The 26,657-nt window shown below is 46.2% G+C and overlaps 1 protein-coding gene across 5 annotated transcripts in view; it reads left to right on the top strand.

The window, feature by feature from the left end:
- The window catches only part of ATP9A (ATPase phospholipid transporting 9A (putative)), a 162,204-nt gene that overhangs the window by 101,892 nt on the left and 33,655 nt on the right, over window positions 1–26,657 (top strand). For all 5 annotated transcript variants that reach the window (XM_064382531.1, XM_064382526.1, XM_064382528.1 and 2 more), the window contains exons 14-15: window positions 6,518–6,730; window positions 22,535–22,696. In XM_064382531.1, the coding sequence (XP_064238601.1) occupies window positions 6,518–6,730; window positions 22,535–22,696 (375 nt within the window). The remainder of the gene's footprint in view (window positions 1–6,517; window positions 6,731–22,534; window positions 22,697–26,657) is intronic.

Below are 26,657 nucleotides of genomic sequence, written 5' to 3'. Positions count from 1 at the left end.
TTGGGGCTGGATTATTCTTTGTCACGGGAGCCTGTCCTGTGCCTTGTAGGATGTTTAGCAGCATGATACAGATCCTGTAGCACCACCGTCTCCTCACAGTTGTGATGACCAACTGTGTCTCCAGACATGACCAGATGAGGGGCAAAATCATCCAAGCTGAGAACAATGGTGTATATGAGTACATTGAAATTTACTGACTTTGTCTTGCATGATGAACTCCAGCCTGTATTACAGAAAAGAGTAATACAAAAATTAACGTTGAGTCACCAGGAATGCCAGTTTTCTTTCTAAATGCAGTTAAAACTTCACCACATATGGGCATACATCATATTAATGGATATTAAGAATGGGTTGCAGTTGATTGAAATGCTGCTCTTAAACGGTAAACATTGGATTTTCTCAGTCACTTAATGAGCCTGTAGCTCAGCTGATTCATTTATAGGTAGTAGCTCTGACCCTGTCTCTGTGATGGTGGCCCTTTGAGGTGAATGAGTCATCAGCTCTGAGCTTTCTTGGGGCGGCAGGTTAGGGTTATCATAACAGAAATTCATTCTCTTTAATAATGTATTTCTGACTGGGCACAGTGGCTCATACCTGTAACCCTAGCACTTTAGGAAGTCGAGGCGGGAGGTTGGCTTGAGTCTAGGAGTTAGAAAACAGCCTGGGAAATAGAGGGAGACTTTATCTCTACCCCTGCCCTGCAAAAAAAAAAAAAAAAAAAAAATAGCTGGGCATGATGGTGCACGCCTGGTGGTCCCGGTATTCAGGAGGCTGAGGTGAGAGGATTACTTGAGCCCAGAAGGTTGAGGCTGCAGTGAGCTGTGATCATACCACTTCACTCCAGCTTGGGCAACAGAGTGAGACCCTGTCTCAAAAAAAAAAAAAAAAAAAAAAAAAAGTGTATTTCAGTCAACTGCAACCCATTCTTAATAACCATTAAGATTATGAATATCCATATGTGGTGAAGTTTTAACTGCATTTAGAAAGAAAATTGGCATTCCTGGTGTCTCAGCGTTTCATTTTTGTATTACTCTTTTCTATAATACAGGCTGGAGTTCTTGTCGGGAAATGGCCCTAGTCGTGGATTATTAATGGGAAACGGAAGCCTGCTTTCCCTACCTTGGTGTCTCATTTATTGGCTGGAATGTTATAAATGACTCGGGGGCTTTATATGATTTGAGACACCCACCCAGAGGCTCAAGTCAGGGCCCTTTGTATTTGGAGACCTTAATTCCTCTCCCAGTAGTGACTTGTGCTTGGTTATAAAGTCACTTCTGACCTCTTGTGGAGCTGTTCCGCCCTCCCTCCCTCCGTAAGGGGACCGGTGGTTTTTCCCCAGGGCAAAAAGAGTCATAACCTGCCTCTGTGGATGCCACATCTGTTTTTGTTTTCCCCTGGTATTTTTTAAGTAAGAAGAAATGCATGTAGGTTAAAGGGCCGATGGGGAGGAGGTTAGAGATAAACACTGTACAATGTGAAACTCTTCCATATGGGGAATGTGAGGATGTTTGAAGACGGGACCTAAGACAGGCATCATCCAAACCCAGCCCCTGGTCAGTTTCAGTGCCTTAAGGATATATGCGCATGACCGTTTGGTGTGCAGATGAGACTTTATTTAACAATTAAAAGAGGCAGTTTCAGCACCAATGATTATTTCCTCTCCTTCCTGGAACATGTTAGTAGGAAAGGGGGAAAGTGTTAATTTAAGAGAGAAATAAACATGTGGGTGGAGGCCTTGAACCTGTGGCCTGTGATGTTGGTCAGGCTATCATAGTTGTCCTCCAATTCATTCATTGTCAGATGGTCCCAGATCTAAAAGTGAGGTCTTTGTGAACATCTGACCATTGGTGGTTCTCTTTTTGCCTTGCTTGGGAGTTGTTTCAACTGGAATACAAGGTCCCGTAGCTCTGTGTTATCCCGTGTTTGAAATATTCGTGGAAGTATGTGACTTTTGTAGACATGAAATCAGATTGCTTTACAAAATCCAGAAGTTCATGAAGGATGCCCTTAGTACGGCTTTTCATTCAAACCCATGGTTACTGAAACTTGCCAAGCACAGCAATTACTTTGTCAAAGGTCTTGTTATTGCACCTAATGTTAAATAACGATTTGGTCCAGGTGCTGAGGAATGCGGACAGAAATGAAGACACATGTTCGTGGCTAGAACGTAAATTATAGAATTGAAAAAAAAAAAAGGTTCTCGATTTAGTCTCTCCAATAGAGAACCTTTCTGTAAATCTTTTCTTTATAATTTTAGAGTTAAATTCTTTATAATTAAAAGCACTTGGCAAATAATGGTTCATTTAAACCGGAGTTCTGATTCATTACTCTAATTATTGTTACCATGCAGTGCCCTTTGGCCTGGAAGTGAAACTCGTGTGCTCTTGACACCAGAGGTTAACAGAGCAGGAAGCTGGAGCACCATGTCCCCGCATGACCAGAATAATTTAGTAATTGTCTAATTACCTGAGGAGTCTAATGCCGCTACTAAAAATAGTATTAAAAAATTAAATGAAAGTCATTTTCTTGTTTCTTGTAACCCATCTGTTCTCTATTTTGGGCAATCGGGTGTCGTGAGTGTAAAGTGTGGCTCATTTTAAAGGATCAGATCACTTCTCTTCTATTTGGTAAATATGTTTTTAATGGAATGTAGAATCCGGTAACTCCATACACATTTCTAGCCTCCACGATTCAGTTAGCTGTGGATGCGGTAAGAATGTTGTGACCTTTTGTCCAAATCTGTGATTTAAAATCTGAAACCGATGTTAGTTGATGTCATAGTTGTTTCTTCTTGAAAATGAAAAAAAATTCATGTCACTTGAGGACTCCTCATCACCACCTTGGGAATATTAAGTTATTAATTTGTTTAATTGTTCAGCAAATATCTGTTGCATACCAGACACTGCCCTGGGTACTAAGAATACAGTGATGAGTAATCCATCAGTTGAGCCCTCTGTTTCTGTGGTCTAATGAGAGGGACCCGTCAGGTCAATAGGACAATTTAGACAAGAGAGTAACACACAGGGTGTTGCCCAAACGTGACTTCACTGGGAACGGAAGTGGAGTGCCGTGAATTGAGGGGCTCAGGGAGACCCTCTTTGAGGAGGTAAAGTTGAATTGAGACCTGAATGATGAGACTGAGCAAGCCAGTGCAGCAGGGAGCTGGGGGGATGGGGTCTCAGGCAGGGCGCATGGCAAGTGCAGCGGCCCTCAGGCAAGAAGCAGCTTGGTGGTGCCCAGAGAACTGAAAGGCCAGCGTGGCTGGAGCGGAGTGAACAAGGAGGAAAATGGCATGAGGGACAGCTGGAGACGCAGGCAGGTGCTGCTCAGATGGGAGGGCGTTTGGCTTGTGCTGAACCATGAGCCGTAGATTGTTAACAAGTGCTTTTTCGGGCCGGCTTTAGCTCAGCAGTTACTTCGACAATGCTTTCTATGGTGGAAAACAAGTGCTTTTTCTCCCCAGTGGTCTTAGTTTTCATTATATTCTTTTTTTTTTTTTGATTTTTTTTTTTTAATTGCATTTTAGGTTTTGGGGTACATGTGAAAAACATGCAAGGCTGTTGCATAGGTGCATACGTGGCAGTATGATTTGCTGCCTCCCACCCCTTCACCTATATCTGGCATTTCTCCCCATGCTATCCCTCCCCAACTCCCTACCCCCCCGCCATCCCCCCTCCCCCCAACAGACCCCCGTGTATAGTGCTCCCCTCCCTGTGTCCATGTGTTATCCTTGTTCAACACCCACATATGAGTGAGAACATGTGGTGTTCGATTTTGTGTTCTGTGTCAGTTTGCTGAGAATGATGTTTTCCAGGTTCATCCATGTCCCTACAAAGGACGTGAACTCCTCGTTTTTAATGGCTGCATAATATTCCATGGTGTCTATGTGCCACATTTTTCCTGTCCAGTCTATCATCGATGGGCGTTTGGGCTGGTTCCAGGTCTTTGCTATTGTAAACTGTGCTGCAATGAACATTCGTGTGCATGTGTCCTTATAGTAGAACGATTTATAATCCTTTGGATATATGCCAGTAATGGGATTGCTGGGTCAAATGGAATTTCTATTTCTAGGTCCTTGAGGAATCGCCACACTGTTTTTCACAGTGGTTGAACTAATTTACACTCCCACCAACAGTGTAAAAGTGTTCCTATTTCTCCACATCCTCTCCAGCATCTGTTTTCTCCAGATTTTTTAATGATTGCCATTCTAACTGGCGTGAGATGGTATCTCAATGTAGTTTTGATTTGCATTTCTCTAATGACCAGTGATGATGAGCATTTTTTCATATGTTTGTTGGCCTCATGTATGTCTTCTTTTGTAAAGTATCTGTTCATATCCTTCGCCCATTTTTGAATGGGCTTGTTTTTTTCTTGTAAATCTTTTTTAGCTCGTTGTAAATTCTGGATATCAGCCCTTTGTCAGACGGGTAGGCTGCAAAAATTTTTTCCCATTCTGTTGGTTGCCGATTCACTCTATTGACTGTTTCTTTTGCCGTGCAGAAGCTGTGGAGTTTGATTAGGTCTCATTTGTCTATTTTGGCTTTTGTTGCCAAAGTTTTCATTATATTCTTAGTTTTCATTATAATGAATATATATTCATTATATTTCATATATTCATTATATTCTTAGTATTCATTATATATATGTATTCAATATAATATTTCATTATATATATTCATTATATATTTCATTACATATTTCATTATATAGAACCCTTTCTTCAAAGGAAGCCTGGGCAGGGGCCAGGTGTGGTGGCTCACACCTGTAATCCCAGCACTTTGGGAGGCTGAGGCGGGTGGATCACTTGAGATCGGGAGTTCAAGACCAGCCCGAACAGTGTGGTGAAACCCTGTCTCTACTAAAAATCTAAGAATTAGCTGGCCCTGGTGGTGCACGCCTGTAATCCCAGCTACTTGGGAGGCTGAGGCAGGAGAATCACTTGAACCTAGGAGGTGGAGGTTGCAGTAAGCTGAGATCACGCCACTGCACTCCAGCCTGGGCAATAGAGTGAGACTCATGTCTCAAAAAAAAAAGGGAGAAAGCCTCGGTGGCACCTGATATGTGACACGGGAATGGAGCTGCAGGCCGTGTCTCCTATCCTGCTGCAGTTGGTGGTGCTGAGCGGGTTTCTTGGGATTCCTGGGACTTGGTGTGGAGCATGGATTGAAAACCACCTCTAGTTCACTCCTCTCATTGACAGGAAACAGGCTTAGAGAACAGACATCACTTGCTGCAGGTCTCCTAGCTGCTTCCCACCCATCCAAGAATAAGGCTCAGCTTTGGGAACCTTCAGTGCTCTCTTTACCATGTTGCTCAAAACCATTTTTCCAAGACTTTCCCCATTCCTGGCCCTTCAGAGGCTGAGCCGTGTTGACAGGTATATAGGAAGGGATGAAGGAGGCCAGGGTGTACCACGGAGCTGCCTCTCAGGCAAGAGCTGGGGTCTAAAGTCAGCCTACAGGGCAAAACTTGAGCACAGTTACCACTACTCCTGCAAGTCTAGTTTCGGTGGAGGGCCAGGTACCATTTGGCAGTGAGTCCCATCCAGCCAGGGTTTCCTCCGGCTGTTCCTGACACACCTTGCTGCACTGCCCTGGGTGCTGATGGTTGTTACTTGCCTAGGGTACTCGATGAGGTAGTTGCCTTCTGTTGTAAACTAAAACTAAGAAGATTGTGAGCTTAAACAGTGGTTCTAAGCCGAGGATGATTTTGGCCTCCATTGGACATTTGGTGACGTCTGTTGTCACAACTAAGGGAATGCTGCTGGCATCCAGTGGATCTGGTGGCTGGAGGACAGGGGTGCTGGTGAACACCCTATGATGCCCCCCAGCAAAGGAGTGCCCAAGTGGGGAAGCCCTGCTCCGTAATACCAGGATCCCTTTCAGTGTGGCGGGGTCTTTGTTCTGTCAAAAGCCCCTGACACCACCCCAGGGAAGATAGGTTCACTCAGTCTGCAGGTAGACTCATCCTCATTCATTACATTGTAATTGTTTCCTCTGTTTATTTATTTATTTATTTTTGAGATGGCGTTTCGCTCTTGTTGTCCAAGCTGGAGTGCAATGGTACGATCTCAGCTCACCGCAACCTCTGCCTCCTGGGTTCAAGTGATTCTCTTGCCTCAGCCTCCTAAGTAGCTGGGATTATAGGCATGCGCCACCACGACCGGCTAATTTTGTATTTTTTAGTAGAGACGGCGTTTTACCATGTTGGTCAGGCTGGTCTTGAACTTTTGACCTTAGGTGATCTGCCCGCCTTGGCCTCCCAAAGTGCTGGGATTACAGGCATGAGCCACCATGCTCAGCCTCCTCTGTTTATTTAATTTATTTATTTGCCAAGTGTAAATGACAAACCCTGAAAATTACATGTCATTTATTTGCAAAATCATTGTAGATACACCTAAGAGTTCCATGTGTGGGAAACGTAGCAAGAAAAGCAATAGCTGCATGGCTGCTCTTCCACACTCTCCAGATCATTCCTTCCTCTGGTCATCCTCCTTATTCATTTCTCCTTCCTATAGCAATCCCAGGACCCACCAGCTCAGAAGGGCCCCACACTCACAACCAAGGTCCGACGGACCATGAGCAGCCGCGTGCACGAAGCTGTGAAGGCCATTGCGCTCTGCCACAACGTGACTCCTGTGTACGAGTCCAACGGTGTGACTGACCAGGCTGAGGCCGAGAAGCAGTACGAAGACTCCTGCCGCGTGTACCAGGCATCCAGCCCCGATGAGGTAAGCCCGGGCAGGTGCGGCGGGCCATGGAGAGGCCCTGCTTGTTTTCTGTGTGCTGGAATTAGGGGTTTCCTGAGGAAGCAGTGTGTCAGGGCAGACAGGAGCCAGGGTGGTGCCGTGGCGCAGGGCTGCTGGGAGACATTTCAGATACAGGAAAGAACTGGTCTTCTAAAAAGAATAGCCTTGGACTTGAGCTATAGCCTGAATTAGGAAAGTTCGAGGTTTTGTTGAGCACAAGGTCCCGTTAAACCACATACTTTAAAAGAGATGTAAATAATTAAGATCTTAAGATAAACTCCACATTCCATACAATCTACCCATTTAAAGTTTGACTTTTTTTTTTTTTTTGAGATACAGTCTTACTCTGTCACCCAGGCTGGAGTGCAGTGGTGCGATCTCGGCTCAGTGCAGCCTTTGCCTCCAAGGTTCAAACAATTTTCCTGCCTTAGCCTCCCAAGTAACTGGGATTACAGGTGCCCACCACCACACCCGGCTAATTTTGTATATTTTTAGTAGAGACGGGGTTTTACCGTGTTGGCCAGGCTGGTCTCCAACTCCTGACCTCAGGTGATCCACCCGCCTTGACCTCCCAAAGTGCTGGGATTACAGGCGTGAGCCACTGCGCCCTGCCAGTATGGCTTCTTAGTATAGTTAGTATATTTTGGGATTTTTATTTTGCAACCATCATAATAATCAAATTTAGAATATTTTTATCACCCCAAAGGAAATTCTGTACCCACTTTGCTGCTATACCCCCTCCCTTCCTCATTCCTCTAGCCCTAAAGCACCCACTAATCTACTTTCTACCTCTATAGATTTGCATATTACAGACATTCCAAACAATTGGAACCGTACAGTAGATGGCCTTTTGTGACTGGCCTCTTTTACTGAGTGTAATGTTTTCAAAATTCATTTGTGCATAGCCATGCATCAGTACTTCATTCCTTTTAATAACAATAATAATCTGTTTATGTATATATTACATTTTGTTTATCCATTCATCAATTAATGCATGTTTGGGTTGTTTTTTATTTTTTTGTCTTTTGTAGATAATGCTGCTATGAACAATTGTGTGCAAGTATTTGAGTGGATGTAAATTTCTAGTTCTCTTGGGTATATACGTAGGAGTGGGTTGGCAGAGTCATATAGGGACTCTGTAGTTAACCTTTGAGGAACTGTCTGACCGTTTTCCAGAAGTGGCTGCTTTGTTTTACGTGTCTACCAGCAAACCATGTGACGGTTTTCATTTCTCCACATGTTGGTCAATACCTGTTACCGTCAGTTCTTTGGCTTCCAGACGTCCTAGTCAGTGTGGAGCATGTCTCCCTGTGGTTTTGATGTGTGTTTTCCCGATGGCGTCTAATGTTGAGCATCTTCATGTGCTTACTGGCCATTTGTGTATCTTGTTTGGAAAAATATCTATCCATATCCTTTACCCATTTTTACTTGGTCTGTTTGTCTTTTTGTTGTTGAGTGTTGTTTTTTTGTTGTTTGTATTTGAGATGGAGGCTTGCTCTGTTGCCCAGGCTGGAGTGCAGTGGCGTGATCTGCCTGCCTCAGTCTCCCAGAGTGCTGGGATTATAGGTGCAAGCCACAGCGCCTGGCCGCCTTTCAGTACCTTTCAATTTATTTTCTAAAACAGGAATTTTCCTATAGATATAGTTTTGTACCCTCCTTTTTTCACTTACTATTTTATCATTTGTGTTTTCCCATCATCTTAAATATTGTTAAAAACATTCTTTAAGACTCCTCCTTCCAGTCTGCAGGGTGTTTGTGGAACAGCTCAGCCTATAAAACCCAGTTCATCCATGACCACTGACATTTGAACCAGGCTTTTTAGGAGGGAGAAATGTTGCACCCCCTGGCCAGCTTCCAAGTAGGAATTGTGTGCAGAGAGAGAGGGGGTGGGGGTTGGTTTGGGAGATAGGGTGGGGGGTCGGTTTGGGTGATAGGGTGGTGGTCGGTTTGGGTGATGGGGTGGGGGTCAGTTTGGGTGATCGAGTGGGGGTCGGTTTGGGTGATTGGGTGGGGGTCGGTTTGGGTGATCGTTCTGCTCCGCTTGGACTTGTGCCATATAACTGACAATTTCAGGTTTATCATCATTTCTTCTTTCCGTTGCTTGGCAGGTTTAGTCTGTTGGATGACGTTTTTCCCTTTGGCAATGGTGCTATGGAACACCAGTGTCAGAGAGGGCCATATTTTTGGTAGCTATGGACTGGGAACCAGTAACTTGTGGGTATTTGATGGAATTCAAATTTATTTTATTTTATTATTTTATTTGAGCTTCTAACCTCAGGTGGTCTGCCCACTTCAGCCTCCCAAAGTGCTGGGACTACAGGTGTGAACCACCATGCCTGGCCCTTTTTGTTTTGAGACAGAGTCTGGCTCTGTTGCCCAGGCTGGAGTGCAGTGCTGTGATCTTGGTTCACTGCAACATCCACTTCCTGGGTTCAAGTGATTCTCCTGCCTCAGCCTCCCAAGTAGCTGGGATTACAGACATGCACCACCACGCCTGGCTAATTTTTGTATTTTTAGTAGAGACGGGGTTTTTCCATGTTGGCCAGTCTGGTCTTGAACTCCTGACATCAAGTGATTTGCCTGCCTCGGCCTCCCGAAGTGCTGGGATTACAGGAATGAACCACCGCACCCGGTGGGATTCAAATTTGAGCAAGTTCCAGATGCTGGCCGTCTGAGAAGCAAGTCCTTCCTGAGGCCCCTAATACTCACGTTGGCATCTCTGGAGGTTTTCATGCCTATCATCCACTCCTGTGTTCCCATTGGACTTTGGTGTATTTGTCTTAGGGCTGTGCAAAGATTTTTCCATGAGGGCAGATCTTTCATGGGTTGCTTTGTGCTTCTCGGCTCCTTTTTCTCAAAGTGACTGGTGCTTTATCTCTCCTGTGCATGAATTGCACTTGGATTCAGATTTGTCTTGTTTTTCTAAGATTCTGAATCATGATTGAGGAAAAAAACGACTTTCCTTTGGCCTTTGGTGTCTTCAGACACCAGTGTTACCTTTTTACTGGTTTTTTTTTTTTTACAACTTTATTATTTGTATTGCATAGTTATTTTATGTCTATAGTAGAACACCTGAATGCATTGATTAGAAAAGTGAAATGTAACCCATAATCTTACTAACTAAAGGTGTAGTCACTGTTACTGTCTTCCTGATCAGCCTTCTAAACTACTTAAGAGGCTGCCTCGTGCCAGACACAGAGGTTTATATAAATGCCTTATGAGGCTCGAAGGAGGCCAAATCTAGTTCAAGTAAAATCTTTCAGAATGCAGTGCTGTTTCCAGGTCCTTGTAGGATTCCACATAGACTTGGCTGGCTCTAGAATTGTGCCTTTGAAATTCAATATCAATAAAACATTGCTAGCCTAGGCAAGGTAGTTCATGGAATACGTATAGAAACCAGTATGCATTTTACTTGGGAGCTGCTGGAGTAATTTCTACCAGTTGGCGTAGGGTTCGTTTCCTGTAACAGAAAGCAGGATTTCCTAAATTTGTTTCCTGTGCACATTCCACTGTGGGAAACTTGAAGTGTCTTTATTCAGCTATCGATTACAGCCTGGGGCGTGGGCCCTCCCTACCATCATACAGTAACTCACGGGGGAAATGAAATAGATGCAGTCGGACCAGGAGAAGCCCTGCTCAGATGCTGGAGCCAGCACGCCTCAGCCCTGACAGCTTCCCACCATTTCCAAAATGTTCCATAGCATCGGGGGTGGGGGTGCAGGGAGTGGGGGTAGGGGCCATGGTGATGTTGCGACTTTCCAAGCCTTGGTTTCTTGGTGTGAGCCAGGAGGTGCTGCCCGCAAGCAGCTAGGATCGGTTCTGTCCACGACTCATTCACTTGTCCTTTCCATGAATTCTTTCATATTTAAAAAACTTTTCTTTTTGGCCAGGCACTTTTGAGACAGAGTGTTTTTCTGTTGGCCAGGCTGGAGTGCAGTGGCATGATCTTGGCTTACTGCAACCTCCGCCTCCTGGGTTCAAACCATTCTCGTGCCTCAGCCTCCCGGGTAGCTGGGACTACAGGTACCTGCCACCATGCTTGACTAATTTTTATATTTTTAGTAGAGACAGGGTTTCACCATGTTGGCCAGGCAGGTCTCGAACTCCTAAACTCAAATGATCCACCCAACTCAGCCTCCCAAAGTGCTGGGATTACAAGCGTGAGCCGCTGTGCTCAGCCAGAAAACTTTTTAAAGGTTTTAAAATCACAAGTACTAATGTCCTCACTACAGGAAAGGGAGAAATTATAGAATCAAAAAGAAGATAAAAATAACCTGTGATTCTTAGCACATAGTGATAACTACTGTTTATGTTCCGGTACAGATTTTCTCACACTCCTTCTAAATGTATGCATACTTAAATATGTATTTTTGTTTTATGCATATTTATACAAAATATGCACATTTAAATTTATATGATATATATTTACATATTATAATATGTGTTATGTAAATAAATGTTATGTAAACAGATATATATAGGCTGGGCACGGTGTCTCACGCCTGTAATACCAGCACTCTGGGAGGCTGAGGGTGGTGGTTCACAAGGTCAGGAGTTCAAGACCAGCCTAGCCAAGATGGTGAAACCCCATCTCTACTAAAAAAATACAAAAATTAGCCAGATACAGTGGCAGGAGCCTGTAATCCCAGCTACTCGGGAGGCTGAGGCAGGAGCATCGCTTGAACCTGGGCAGCAGAGGTTGCAGTGAGCTGAGGTCGCACTACTGCACTCCAGACTGGGTAGTAGAGTGAGACTCACTCTCTCTCAATAAAAAAGAAATATATATATATACACACACACACACACACACACACACACACACACACACACACACACATATATATAAAAGAAATATATCAATATATTATGTCAATATGAATAAATATATTAAACATATATCAATATTTAGATATAAATATTACATATATATTTATATCTAAATATTGACATCCCATAGGCCGGGGTTTCACTGGAAATATCTGTTTTTAGATTCTACACAGAGAATGTTCCTAATATATTTATATATAAGTATTGACATATTGATTTATAATATATTTATATATAAATATATTAAATATTGACTATATATATATATAGAGAGAGAGAGAGAGCGAGAGAGAGAGATGAGTAGTACAGAATCATACTGTAGTATATATCATTGAACAGAAAGGAAGGTGAATAACATCCTTTAGAAAGTCGTATGGCTTTCCGGAATTGTACCACTGCACTTGGGCCTGGGCGACAGAGTGAGACTATCTCAAAAAAAATTAAGAAAGAAAGTCATCTGACTTTCAAATTTCTGTAGAACTTACTCATGTGTGGAGGTATATGTGTATGTGTGTGTGTATAGACGTGTGTGTACGTGTGATGTATTTGCATGTGTGCCGTGTGTGTACATGGATGCACATGTGTGTGTACATAGATGCACGTGTGTGTGAATGAATGAAAGCTGCTTTCTATATTTGGCCCTGCCTTGAATAGCTGAATAATTCCAGAGCAATGAGTCACCAGATCTGGGTAACATGCAGAGTGTTTGCGTGGCTAGCACATGCTCATGGCATGGAGTCGGAAGTCCATCTCTCTCCCACCCTGACTTCCCTTCTCCCAGGTCCCTTCCTCTGAGGCACCCACTGGTTTTTTTTTTTTTTTTTTTTTGAGACGGAGTTTTGCTCTTGTTACCCAGGCTGGAGTGTAATGGCGTGATCTCGGCTCACTGCAACCTCCGCCTCCTGGGTTCAAGCAATTCTCCTGCCTCAGCCTCCTGAGTAGCTGGGATTACAGGCACACGCCACCATGCCCAGCTAATTTTTTGTATTTTGACCAGGATGGTCTCGATCTCTTGACCTCGTGATCCACCCGCCTTGGCCTCCCAAAGTGCTGGGATTACAGGCATGAGCCACCGCGCCTGGTCCCCCCACTGTTATTAATATCTAAGTATCCTTGCAGAGATAATTCTTTGCATGTATTAGAATTACCTTCACCCTTTATTAAAATATTTTAAAAAATTTTAAAGCACAATTGTAAATCATAGATGCAGCTTTGCACCTTGCTTTTAGTAGCTCAGTTTTTACGATTGTGCCTAGACCTGGAATATCATTGCACTGTGACCTCAGCAGAGGGCTGAGTTTTACTGAAACATTTGCTGTAGGTTCCTGAAGCCTCCCAATGGCATAAACGCATGTCTGTGTTTCAAGACCCTGTCCACTAACTTTCATGAAAGATGAGGGCATCACATTGGCCTTCCCTGCTTCTGCAGTGCAGTTGCTGGCCATGTTTAACTGTAACTTTCAATTTAATCAAATTCAATCAACTGTGTGATTTTTTTTTTTTTTTTTTTTTTTTTTTTTTCCGAGGCAGAGTCTCGCTCTGTCACCCAGGCTGGAGTGCAGTGTGCAATCTCGGCTCACTGCAACCTCCGCCTCCCAGGTTCAAGCGATTCTCTTGCCTCACCTCCCAAGTAGCTGGGACTACAGTTTCCCACCACCATGCCTAGCTAATTTTGTATTTTTAGTAGAGACGGGGTTTCACCATGTTGGCCAGGCTGTTCTTGAACTCCTGACCTCAAGTGATCTGCCTGTCTTGGCATCCCACAGTGCTGGAATGACAGGCATGAGCCACTGTACCCGGCCTAGCTGTGTGATTTTAAGCAAATCATTGCTGCACCTCAGCCTCCTCAAAGGTAAAGACGGGCAAGGGCCATTGACCTCACAGGTCCTTGTGAAAGATGAGGTAGTAATGGTGATAACAGTGGTACTGACAGCAGTGAGGAATGACCACTTATTGAATATCTGCTCTGTGCCAGGTCCTGGGCTGTGAACCCCTCTTAGGATATAGTTACAACGATTGCGCCCATTTTGCAGATGAAGTTTAAGTTGGCTAAGGAAAGTTCCCACGGTCACATAGCTGGCAAGATGAAAACCAGACAGCTCGTGCCTGGAGTCTGGACTTGCAGCCCTCAATACCACTTTCCTACCCATGGGATGATGGCTTGAAAGTGCTTTGTAAACTCCTGAAGTGCGCAGAGAGTGAAGATGCCTGTGTTTGGGAGACTCAGGGCTGATACTGGATGAAGTTCCGCAGCCTCTGGTTATTTTTAGCCACTCTAGTCCCTTGGGTACCCTGTTTGGAGGTGATGTTCAGACACTATGCATCTCCCAAGTACAGTGGAGTGTTTTTTTTTTTTTTTGATCCCTTTTTTCTCATCGGGGGAAGCTTCCAAGCTTGGTGAAAGTAAGTCTTTTTCGAGGCTGGGCATGGTGGTTCACGCCTGTAACCCCAGCACTTTGGGAGGCTGAGGCCTGTGGTCACGAGTTCAAGACCAGCCCGGCCAACATGGTGAAACCCTGTCTCTACCGAAAATGCAAAAATGAGCCAGGCGTGGTACTGGGCACCTGTAATCCCAGCTATTCGGGAGGCTGAGGCAGAGAATTGCTTGAACCCCGGAGGTGGAGGCTGCAGTGAGCCTAGATCACGCCACTGTACTCCAGCCTGGGCAACAGAGTGAGAGACTCCGCCTCAAAAAAAAAAAAAATTGAAAAGAAAAGAAGTATTTTTCTGTCAGACCCTGGCAGCTTACCTTCTGAGTATCCTACCTTTACCACTCATTAGGTTTCATCCCTTAGAAAGGAAAATTAAAATGACCATGTTTTACTCAACAACTTCCAGCTCCATCCATGTTGCTGCAAGTGACAGAATTTCTTTCTTTTTCAGTGTGTTTTGCTCATTTATTTTTTTTTGCAATGGGATCTTGCTGTGTTGCCCAGGCTGGAATATAGTGGTGTGGTCTTGGCTCACTGCAGCCTTGACCTCCTGGCCTCAAATTATCCTCCTGCCTCAGCCTCCCAGTTAGCTGGGATGAGAGGCGCACGCCACTACACCTGGATAATTTTTGTATTTTACTGTAGCAGTCGGGTCTTGCTATGTTGCCCAGGCCAATCTCAAACTCCAGAACTCAAGCAATCGTCCTGCCTCAGCCTCCCAGAGTGCTGGGATGACAGGCATAAGCCACTGCACGGGGCCAATAAGAGGATTTTTAATGTCTACACTACCTTCTTCTGCCTACATACACCGCAGAGTATTTGTTCTCTCTCCCAAGCTTACCATTTAGGAGGTTTCCCGCTTTTGGCTATCATAAATCATGCCACGACGCGTTGCCTTCCATGTTAATTCTCTCTGCACATCTCTGAGCATGTGTGTAGACGGTCGCCGTTGTCTCCTTTAGTGTCATCTTCACCTCGCTGCTGAACGTGACTGTAAAAACTGCCGGGAGCTCAAGTGCGTGGCGTCGAGGAGGGCAGGCAACCTCGCGGTCCTTTCGCGGCTATGAGGTTGGATGGTTGGTTTTTTATGGACGCATTCTCGGTGAACATAAAATCTGTGCAGTTCCCCTCAATGCGTGGGCACAGCCTGAGCCTCAGCCTCAGGCCCAGACAATGACGGCATTCAGATGTGTACACGAATGAGCTCCGAGTGTGAAGCAGAAAGATTTAGGAGGGTGTTGGAGTTTTACCATCACGTTGCCGTGCCCTCGGACCCAAGGGGTGAGGCCAGAGAACGGAGGTCGGGAACTGAAGGGGAACTCCTCCATCAGGGTTACTGATTAACCATGAAGTGGGGGCTCAAAACAGGATTGTGTTGTTCAGAAGAAGACAGCGGGGCGGTTTGAGCAGGGCTGGACGGTGCCTTACGGACACTGCAGGAAACTGTCAGATGTGCCTCCCTTGGTGTTAGCTTATCCATGGGCCGTAGAGGCAAAAGCTCTGTCCCGTGTGATGTTACTGTTGGCTCAGAATAGAGTTAATAAATAGTCCTTTCCTTTTTTTTTTTTTTTTTTTGTGACAGAGTCTTACTCTGTCCCCCAGGCTGAAGTGCAGTGGTGCGATCTTGGCTCATTGCAGCCTCCACCTCCTGGGTTCCAGTGATTCTCCTGCCTCAGCCTTCCGGGTATCTGGGATTACAGGCGTGCACCACCATACCTGGCAATTGTTTTGTATTTTTAGTAGAGACAGGTTTTCACCATGTTGGCCAGGCTTGTTTTGAACTCATGACCTCAAGTAATCCGCCTGCCTCGGCTTCCCAAAGTGCTGGGAATACAGGCGTGAGCCACTGTGTCCGGCCTCTTTCTTCTTAAATATTAATTTTTATCAGAGTCAAGTGATAGGAAGTTCAACTTCAAGTACAGGACATTTGGATCAAGATGTGGTCATTCATTCATTCATTAATTGGAGACGAAGTCTTGCTCTGTTGCCCAGGCTAGAGTGCAGTGGTGCAATCTCAGCTCACTGTAACTTCCGCCTCCCAGATTCAAGCAATTCTGCTGCCTCAGCCTCCTGAGTTGCTGGGATTACAGGCACCTGTCACCACTCCTAGCTAACTTGTATTTTTAGTAGAGACAGGGCTTCCAGACCTCAGGTGATCCACCTACCTCAGCCTCCCAAAGTGCTGGGATTACAGGCATGAGCCAGTGTGCCTGGCAAGAAGTGACCTTTTATACCACTGTCTCTTCTGCTGATTCGTAGCAGGCTGTGTTTTGTTTGATGTTGTGTTTAAAAAAAATTGAAGCAGTATTTAAAGATCACTTGATTTTATCACCAGAATTAGCTTTTCTCTAGAAAGATCAGCTCTGGAAATAGTGACCCAACTTCTACCTGGCAGCGGTTGGCCAAGCTGGGCCATTGCTGCCTCAGTTTACTTCTGACCCCGACATGGCCCTGCCCTACTCCTGTCTGCCACTCTCCCAACCCCTGTCGGCATTTGAACCTGTAACCACCAACTGGTGCATTGCTGAATGTATTTTCTTACTGAGTAAAGAAAACTGTGTGTCTGGCTAGATTTATAATTCTGAAAGGCTGGATTAGGGCTGACCAGTGGCTCTTTGTGAGCTTGGGTGTTTATCTTATTGAATGCCACCAAAGAACCCCTTTTATCAGATGTCACATTCCCGTCTTGTGTCATATGTGCTCTGATGATTAGTAGGTATCCTGCTTTTGACAAGAATTCAAGGCTGCTGAGCGTGATCTGGCTTATTTCCCAAGCACAGCATCCCAGGTACAAAGGGAAACCTTTAAAAACTTGTCACAGGTGGTTTATTGCTGACCAAGAAATGATGAAAAAGCCCTTTCACGGTGGCTTCTGGCACGATTCTTCAGATGGGCATTTGAGGAAGGGAAAGGCGTGGGCTCTGCTCCTTTGGTTTCTTCTTTTTGTCCAAAGCAGAAAACACAGCAGCCTCCTGAGACAAGACCCCTTTCCGCCTTTTCTCTTTCCAGCATTTTATCCAGTTCATGTCTAATGTATCTGTTCATTCATCCACCTTAATGAAGTTGCATTTTCTGCTGCTGCTGCCTTGACCTGCAGTTATTGAGACTCTAACTCAGGCTGTTAACAGCAGTGAGACCCATACCCCTGAAATCCTGTCTCTGGTGTGATAAGGGGTGATTTCTTTGAACAGAAGCCCAGAATTGCCAGAATGTTAAGTAACCTTGCTGTATATCACTTTGTTTTGGAAGGGAATGCAGTTTATCTCAGCTCACTCCCCAAATGTTTGTCTGGCCCACAATGGAGAGGTGTGAGTGAGTTCCCCACTTCTAAACTGGTCTTCCCTGAGCAGGACTCTGGGGATTTTATGTGTCCTATAAGAAAGTAGCTTTAAGTTAACACTGACTTATGTTAACGTGGAGGAGAGTGGAAAGTGAGAATGAGAGGCTTCCTGCAGGGCTCATATCCTGTTGGAATCAGCTCCCAGAGACTGAGAAATTTCTTGTTTTGTTTTGTTTTTGAGATGGAGGCTTGCTCTGTAGCCGAGGCTGGAGTGCAGTGCCGCAATCTTGGCTCACTGAAACCTCTGCCTCCCGGGTTCAAGTGATTCTCCTGTCTCAGCCTCCTGAGTAGCTGGGAGGCTGCCATCATGCCTGGCTAATTTTTGTATCTTTAGTAGAGACGGGGGTTTCACCATGTTGGCCAGCTGGTCTCGAACTCCCGACTTCAGGGAGCCACCCGCCTTGGCTTCCCAGAGCGCTGGGATTACAGGCGTGAGCCACCTCGCCAGGCCCCACAGAGGTTTTGATTCGGATGGTGGATCCCAGCAGTGGGGAAGGGCTACAGGTATCGCTGTCGTCAGCTCCTAAGCTCCACGGAGGGGTTTACTACGGAAGAAAGCAAGGTTAAAAGATGTTTACATACAGTTGTAATTCATCTTTCCTCAAAAGCGTTTGTCTTTGATCATTTCCAGTTATAGTTGTTCAGCGTTTTCCCCAGTACGGCCCTGCGTGGTCTGGAGCTGGGTGTGCGCGGCTGGCCGAGTTCTGCTGCCCAGCCCTGGAAGCTACTTCTGGTTCTGGGGTTATAGGTTCTTTCTTGATTGAAGTTAAGAGCAGGCTTTCCGGAATTAGTGTAGTTCCTGGATGCTCAGTGTCACAGACTTTTCACATCTTTTCAGGGCATTTAATGGGCAAAGTAATAGCTACTCAAGAACAGGAGTAAAGAAATCATTTCCGTAAGCGTTTGAAAGCATCTGAATAATAGTTTTTTTTTTTTTTACTTTGTTACTAAATGGGTATATACGGAAGGGTATAAATTTAGTCAGGCTTTTTGGCTTGTTCATCATTAGGTATTTGTAATATTTGAATTGTATTGGGATATTTACTTAAATAAAATTAAACATAAGAGAGATGCATTTACATATTTAAAACATTTGAGTGGTATAGAAAGCTAGAAGTAAAAGCTAGAAGTAATTCTCGTCATGTGTATCACTCTATAAACGTTTTTACACTGCACTCAAGCTTTTTTACATAGAAAGATGGGATTTTTTTTTCTTTTCTTTTCTTTTTCTTTTTTTTGAGGCGGAGTCTTGCTCTGTTACCAGGCTGGAGTGCAATGGTGCCATCTCAGCTGACTGCAACCTCCAACTTTGGGGTTCAAGTGAGTCTTCTGCCTCAGCCTCCCAAGTAGCTGGGATTACAGGCATCCACCGTCATGCCCAACTAATGTTTGTGTTTTTGTAGAGATGGGGTTTCACCATGTAGGCCAGGCTGGTGTTGAACTCCTGAACTCAGGTGATCCTCTTGCCTTGGCCTCCCAAAGTGCTGAGATTACAGGCATGAGCTATCACGCCCAGCCAGGATGATTTTATACATGCAAATCATTACTGATTTGTTAATTTTAAACTTTGGAAGAAAATTGTTAGCAGACACAACAGGGCTGTATTGAAAGTTAGAGCGTCTTAGTCTGTATGGCTTGCTATATAACTAAATACCATCAGTTGAGTATCTTGTAAACAACAGAAGTTATTTCTCCTAGTTCTGGAGGCTGGAAGTCCTGTATCAGCATACTGGCAGATTTGGTGTCTGGTGAGGGCCTGCTTCCTGGCTCATAAAAGGCCCTCTTTTCACTCTGTTTGTCACGGCAGGAGCAAGAGAGCTCTCTGGGGTCTGTTTTATAAAGGCACTTATCCACTCATGAGGAGCCCCACCCCCATGACTTAATCACCTCTCAAAGGCCCATCTCCAGCTGCTATCACACTGGGGATTATGTTTCAACACATGAATTTTAGGAGACATAAACATTGTCTATAGCACAGACGTTCAGTTAAATAGCTAAGTGAATGAGTTTTCAAAGACTTAGGCTGGTAGCCAGAAACTGAAACTAAAAAACAGACAAAAACCCGCTCCTTGATCTGTCCTTTCTTTGAAAGGTAGAGGACAATGTGACAGTTTCTTCCTCTGGTCAAAGCTCAAAGCTAGTGAGTGCTGGCTGACTCATGACGACTTGAACTTAAACAAGGTAGAGCCTTGAAAAATAATTTCTTGCTAATGTAAATGTAGTTAATAGAAGCAATGGAAACTGAATTCGATAGCAGAGCATGGTGGACGAAGGATGCCTAAAGATACATTTTCAGAGCTGGAGTGGAATGAGAGAGAGTCATCTATTTCAAGATCTTTATTTTTCAGAGTCCTGTCGGGGCTGGGGGCTGGTGGCAGAGCGGGGACCAGAACCTCAGTTGTGAGCTCCAGCTTGATTTCCTTTTCAGGGTATAGCAGGTCAGCCAAGATGACATCCAGGGGTTCCAGAGAGAGAAAGGACGGCGGGTGGAGAGCTGCATACCTTCACCTTGTGGCTTCTGTAGCGCTCTCTTGGTAAAAGGAACAGGAACTCAAGAGGAACCCCAGTTTTTTTGTTTGTTTTGAGACAGAGTCTCACTGTCACCCAGGCTAGAGTGCAGTGGCATGGTCTCAGCTTACTGTGGCCTCTGCCTCCCAGGCTCCATCTGTCTTCCCATCTCAGCCTCTCAAGTAGCTGGGATTACAGGTGCATGCCACCATGCTTGGCTAATTTTTTGTAGGGACGAAGTCTCCCTCCCAGGCTGGTCTTGAACTCCTGGGCTCAAACGATCCTCCACCTCAGCCTGCCAAAGTGCTGGGATTATAGGTGTGAGCAGTCGTGCCCGGCAGGAATCCAGATTAAACAGATGTGCAAGAGGCAGCTGGGCTGCTAAAGGAGTCCCTGAAAAGGGACTTTTACCTTCCACCATCCTCAGTGAAAAAGCAATTATCATGAACTATTTCAGGCCTGTGGAAAGTTAGACCCACCCACCGCTGGGTTTAAAGATAACCAAATACTTCCAGCGGAGGTGACGCCCCCGAGTACCCCTCTCCCCGTCACCTACGCGCAGCCCCTGTCAACAGCCTCCTAGAACCTGCCTCCCCTTCTCCCCCTACAGATTAAGCTTTATGAGAAGAAAGTGGGAGGGCCTGCCTTTTCTTCTTTCTTGGTTTTTTTTGTAGACACTGTACCTTTGGACTTGGATGGGAATAGAGTGACAGCTCACTTGGTATTGAAATTGGAAGCCCTCCTGTATTCCTTCCCTGTTGTTGCTGTACCAAATTACTGTGCATTTGTGTTTTTTTGTTTTGTTTTGTAATGGAGTCACTCTGTTGCCCAGGCTGGAGTGCAGTGATGTGATCTTGGCTCACTGCGACCTCCACTGCCTCCCAGGTTCAAGTGATTCTCTGGCCTCAGCTTCCCGAGTAACTGGGACTACAGGTGTGCACCACCATGCCCAGCTAATTTTTGTATTTTTTTTTGAGACGGAGTTTAGCTCTTGTTACCCAGGCTGGAGTGCAATGGCGCGATCTCGGCTCACCGCAACCTCCGCCTCCTGGGTTCAGGCAATTCTCCTGCCTCAGCCTCCTGAGTAGCTGGGATTACAGGCACGCGCCACCGTGCCCAGCTAATTTTTTTTGTATTTTTAGTAGAGACGGGGTTTCACTATGTTGACCAGGATGGTCTCGATCTCTTGACCTTGTGATCCACCCACCTTGGCCTCCCAAAGTGCTGGGATTGTAGGTGTGAGCCACCATGCCCGGCCCACCTGTCAACTTTGTAATGGGTGATAGTGTGTTGGGGTGGCCTCCCACTGAGGATGTGCCCATGTGCACGCACCCTGACTTAGGCCCCTGTGATTCGAGAAGGGACATCTGATGAACTGGGATGGCACTGTCCCTTGGGCCTCTTACTGACGTCAGCTAGACCTGGACCAGATCCTGTCCCAGCCTGTCGCAGCTGCCAGCCAAGAGCAGCTCACCCAGCCCCTGCTATTCTGGGAGTAAGCACGATGAGCCTGTCATCTAGCTCGGCGGGCACATGCAGGCCCTTCACACTGTTTGCACCCCCCACCCCACAAAGGCCACCCTCCTGTGGCTGCAGGGATGAGGGACAACCAGGGGTGGGGGGTCCCTGGCCCCTCCCTGCTTCCCCTTTCCCCATCTGGCCTTCCCTTTCCCACTCCTGTTTCATTTTTACTCCTGGAGACCCTAGGCTAGCTCCATCTGCAGTCATGTTTTATTTTCTTCATGAGCTTTTAGACCCTGAGAATTAGTTGCTTACATTTATTTTATTAAATTTTTTTGAGACAGGGTCTTACTGTGCCGTCCAGGTGGGAGTACTGTGGCGCTGTCATGGCAGACTGTAGCCTCCACCTCCCAGGATCAAGTGATCCTCCCACCTCAACCTCTTGAGCAATTGGGACGACAGGCGTGCACCACCCCACCCTAATAATTGTTTTTTGAGATGCAGTCTCGCTCTGTCACCCAGGCTGGAGTGTGGTGGCATGATGATCTCTACTCACTGCAACCTCTACCTTCCAGGTTCAAGCAATTCTCCTGCCTCAGCCTTCTGAGTAGCTGGGATTACAGGAGCCCGCCACCATACCTGACTAATTTTTGTATTTTTAGTAGAGATGGGGTTTCACCATGTTGGCCAGGCTGGTCTCAAACTCCTGACCTCAGGTGATCTGCCCACATCAGTCTCCCAAAGTGCTGGGATTACAGGCATGAGCCACCACCCTAATAATTAAAAAAAAAAAAAGATTTTAGAGACAGGGTCTCCCTGTGTTACCTAGGCTTCTCTCAAACTCCTGGACTCACGTGATCCTCCTGCCTCGGCCTCCCCAAGTGCTAGGATTATAGGCCTAAGGCACTGAGCGGGCGGGGCCGCCAATCACTCTTAACCCTATGCCATCTCCTTCCGCCGTGCCTCTGGTGTGCAGTCTGCTTTGAGCCTAGAAAAGATGAATTGTGCCTTACAGAAGGGCAGCTTTCAGCATGGGAGCCCTCACAGGCCCAGAGGAACAGACACTGTCACAGGCCAGCAGAGAGCACTGGGTGGCCCCAAGGGCAGTGACTCCTGTGATTCCCGTCTCTGAGCCCCTTCCGCCTTTGTGTTCATGGCACAGCCTGCGAACCCAGATTCTCTGCTGTGTGCCTGACCCTCAACCTGTGTTATGTTTAGGTGGCCCTGGTACAGTGGACTGAAAGTGTGGGCTTAACCCTGGTGGGCCGGGACCAGTCTTCCATGCAGCTGAGGACCCCTGGCGACCAGATCCTGAACTTCACCATTCTGCAGATCTTCCCTTTCACCTATGAAAGCAAGCGCATGGGCATCATCGTGCGGGTGAGTTGGCTTTTATTCATGGCTTGAAGCGGTTAAAAACCCCAGGCGTGCTGCGTGTGTCCCTGTGGCTTGACACTCTTTCTGACCCTCTTTACTGTGGTGTCTGTCACCCAGACTAATGAGGGAATATAATTCCCTAAGCAGAAAGGAAATGAGTTCCTTGATTGGACACACTCCATAACTCTGATCCGCTTATGGTGTCCCTGGTTCTGGAGTGAAAGTTAAAGAGAACGCTCATTGGGGATTTCTTGGTAGTACGTCTCTCATTCTCTGTTGTTTAATATTAAATACGTATTTTTTTTATTGTGGTGAAATTCACATGATAGAATCATTTTAAAGTGAAAAATTCATTGGCATTTGGTACATTCTCAGGGTTGTGCAGCCACCACTTCCCTCTTGTTTCAAAACATTTGATCACTCCAAAAGAAAACCTTGTGACCGGCCATGGTGGCTCACACCTGTGATCCCCCAGCACTTTGGGAGGCTGAGGCAGACGGATCCTCTGAGGTCAGGAGTTCCAGACCAGTCTGGCCAACATGGCAAAACTCCAGCTCTACTGTAATACAAAAATTACCCGGATGTGGTGGCACATGCCTGTAATCCCAGCTACTTGGGAGGCCGAGATAGGCTGAGAATGCCTCCCGGGTTCAAGCAATTCTCCTGCCTTGGCCTCCTGAGTAGCTGCAGCTACAAGCGTGCACCACCACACCCATCTAATTTTTGTATTTTTAGTAGAGATGGGGTGTCATCATGTTGACCAGGCTGTTCTCAAACTCCTGACCTCAGGTGATCTGCCTGCCTTGGCCTCCCAAAGTGCTGGAATTACAGGTGTGAGCCACCGCGCCCGGCTTGCATCTTCAACTCTGGTTACCAGATTTCACTGGCTTTTTCTCGAGTGGTTGTACTCATCTCTTTCCCACTATTACTCTGTGTCCTCACCAACAATTGATGGCGTCAGACGTTAAAAAATGTTGCCAGTCTGAAGAGTCTGATTTGATATGCTTTTCTCTTTGCTCTTTTAAAACTTTTGAATTTTTAAATTCTTATTAACATAATTTATTAATCATAAGAATCCTCCCACCTTAGCCTCCCGAGTAGCTAGGACTACAGGCTTGCAAAACCATGGCTGACTAATTTTTTAATTTTTGTAGATACAGGGTTTTACTTTATTGCCCAGGCTGGTCTCAAACTCCTGGCCTCAAGTGATTCTCCTGCCTGGGACTCCCACAGTGCTGGAATTACAGGTGTGAGCCACCGTGCCCGGCACATTTATTTATTTTTTGATACATGATTTCACTCTGTCACCCAGGCTGGAGTGCAGTGGTACCATCTCAGCTCACTGCAACGTCCGCCTCCTGAGTTCAAGCAATTCTCCTGCCTCAGCCTCCTGAGTAGCTGGGATTACAAGCATGTGCTATCATGTCCGGCGAATTTTTTGTATTATCAGTAGAGATGGGGTTTTGCCATGTTGGCCAGGCTGGTCTCGAACTTCTGACCTCAAGCCATTTGCCCACCTTGGCCTCCCAAAGTGCTGGTATTACCCAGCCCAGGTAACTCTTGAGTGGGGCTTATTGTGTGCCAGAGGCTGTTCTAAGTGATTTGCATAAAGTAACTCGTTTAATTCTTATCACTGTAACCACGTGAGGTAGGTACCATTAAGACTGATGTTTGGCAGAGGAGAAAATGGAAGTGGAGGGAGGCTCAGAAACCCGTCCAGGTTCACACAGCTGGAACTGGCGGGGCTGGGACTCGCTCCAGGCTGCCTGGCTTCCAGCTCCTGGCTCTGTACCGCAGGACCTGGGGGTTAGGACTGGGGTGTGACAAGAGGGACGTGGAAAAGCTCACAGGGGACCCATGGTAATGTCGGGGTAGGGTATTAACTCCATATCGCTGCGTAACAGATCACCCCGCATCTAGTGGCTTGAAACAGCAGTGTGGTCATCCTTACTCATCTGCTTACCCATGGTCACCTGTAGTGTGAAAATATGGAATGGAAAATCCCAGAAATAAACAACTCATAGGTTTTAAGTTGTGTGCCGTTGTGAGTAGTGTGATGAGTTTGACGCCACCCCACTCCGTCCTCCCGGGACATGAATCATCTCTGTGCAGTGTCCGCACACCGTCCACCTGCCTGCTCCTGTCACTCAGGAGCCCTCAGGCTGTTAGGGCATTGCAGGGCTGTGTTCAAGCAAGCCTTATTTCACTTTGATTACAGCATATTAGAATTGTTCTATTTTGTTGTAAGTTGTTGTTAATCTCTTACTGTGCCTAATTAATAAATTAGACTTTAGCGTAGGTAGATGTGTGTAGGAAAACACATAGCGTATATCGGGGTCTGTGTTATTCATGGTCTTAGGCACTGAGGTCTTTCTTACAGGGAAATGAGTTTCCTTACTCCAGGAGAATGTATTCCCCTGGAGTAAAGAAGCTTCCCTTCCTTCTTTTCTTTTTTTTTTTTCTCTTTTCTCTTCTTGCCTCTCCTCTCCTTCTCTGGAGAAAAGAAGGAAGGGAAGCTTCTTTACTCCAGGAGAATGTATTCCCCTGGAGTAAAGAAGCTTCCCTTCCTTCTTTTCTTTTCTTTTTTTCTCTTTTCTCTTCTTGCCTCTCCTTTCCTCCTTTTCTTCCTTCCCTTCTCCTTCCCTTTCCCTCCCCCCTCCCCTCCCCTCCCCTCCCCTTCTTCCTTCTTTTTCCTTCCCTTGCCTGCCCTCCCTTCCTTCTTTCCTTCCTTCCTTCCTTCCGTCCGTCCGTCTTGCTCTGTTGCCCAGGGTGGAGTGCAGGGCATAATCATTGGCTCACTGCAGCCTCGACCTCCCAGGCTCAAGCAACCTTCCTGCTTCAGCCTCCCAAGTAGCTGGGGCTGCAGGTGCACACCACCATGCTCTGCTAATTCTTGTAGTTTTGGTGAAGATGAGGTCTCACCATATTGTCCAGGCTAATCTCAAACTCCAGGGCTCAAATGATCCTCCCGTCTCGGCCTCCCAAAGTGCTGGAATTATAGGCATGAGCCACCACACCTAACTGGGGGGCTGGCTTTTCTGTGTGCTATATCTGATAGTTTCCGTGGCCAGGACAGTTTCTGTGGCAGGCTTGCTGGGTCCTCTGGCTCAGGGTCTGTCACACCCTGGGCTCAAGGGGTCTCAGATTCTCTGGTGCTGGGATCCACATCCAGGTGTCAGTGGTGTTGGCAGAGTTCGGCTCTGGGAGACAGAGGTTGTGGTGAGCCGAGCAGTGCCACTGCACACCAGTTGGGCAGCACAGCAAGACTTTGTCTCAAAAAATAAAAAATAAAAAAAGAAAAAAAAACTTCTCTCCACTTGGTTTAGTGACTGTAGGCAGTCCTAGTTTGGGTCTCACCCAGGCTGGAGTGCAGTGGCGCTATCTCAGCTCACTGCAACCTCTGCCTCCTGGGTTTGAGCAATTCTCCTGCCTCAGTCCTCTGAGTAGCCGGGACTACCGGCATGTGCCACCACACCCGGCTACTTTTTTTGTATATATATTTTTTTTTTTGGTAGAGATGAGGTTTCACTGTGTTGGCCAGGATGGTCTCAATCTCCTGACCTCGTGATCCACCCACCTCAGCCTCCCAAAGTGCTGGGATTACAGGTGTGACCCACCGCGCCTGGCCCCCGTCTCTTCTTTAAACACGTGTGAGCTCACACACAGTGCATGGCACACCTTCTCCCACCCACAGAGCAAGGTCGTCTTGTTGTGTGAATCTCTGTCTCTGAAGAAATTAGGCCAGGTTAGAGAAGGGCTCGTGTGCTGTCTTTCTGAAGGAAGGTCGTGTCCCTGTTTTGTTTTTCTTGCGCACAAGATGTTCCGATGCCTTCTCCCCTTCCCATGTGGAGCCACGGCTTTGGATCACGGCTGTGGATCATCATAGCGCTGTCATTGCTGGACTAAAAGACGCCTTTGAGCAGGTGCCAGATACAGACCACAGTGGGAAAAGATGAGGCCCCCA

This window comes from Aotus nancymaae, unplaced genomic scaffold (genome assembly GCF_030222135.1).
Source record: "Aotus nancymaae isolate 86718 unplaced genomic scaffold, 86718_ANA_hifiasm-v0.15.2.pri h1tg000029l, whole genome shotgun sequence".
Lineage (NCBI taxonomy): Eukaryota > Metazoa > Chordata > Mammalia > Primates > Aotidae > Aotus > Aotus nancymaae.
The sequence above is the reverse complement of the archived record's forward strand: the minus strand, read 5'-3'. Positions and strand labels throughout refer to the sequence as shown.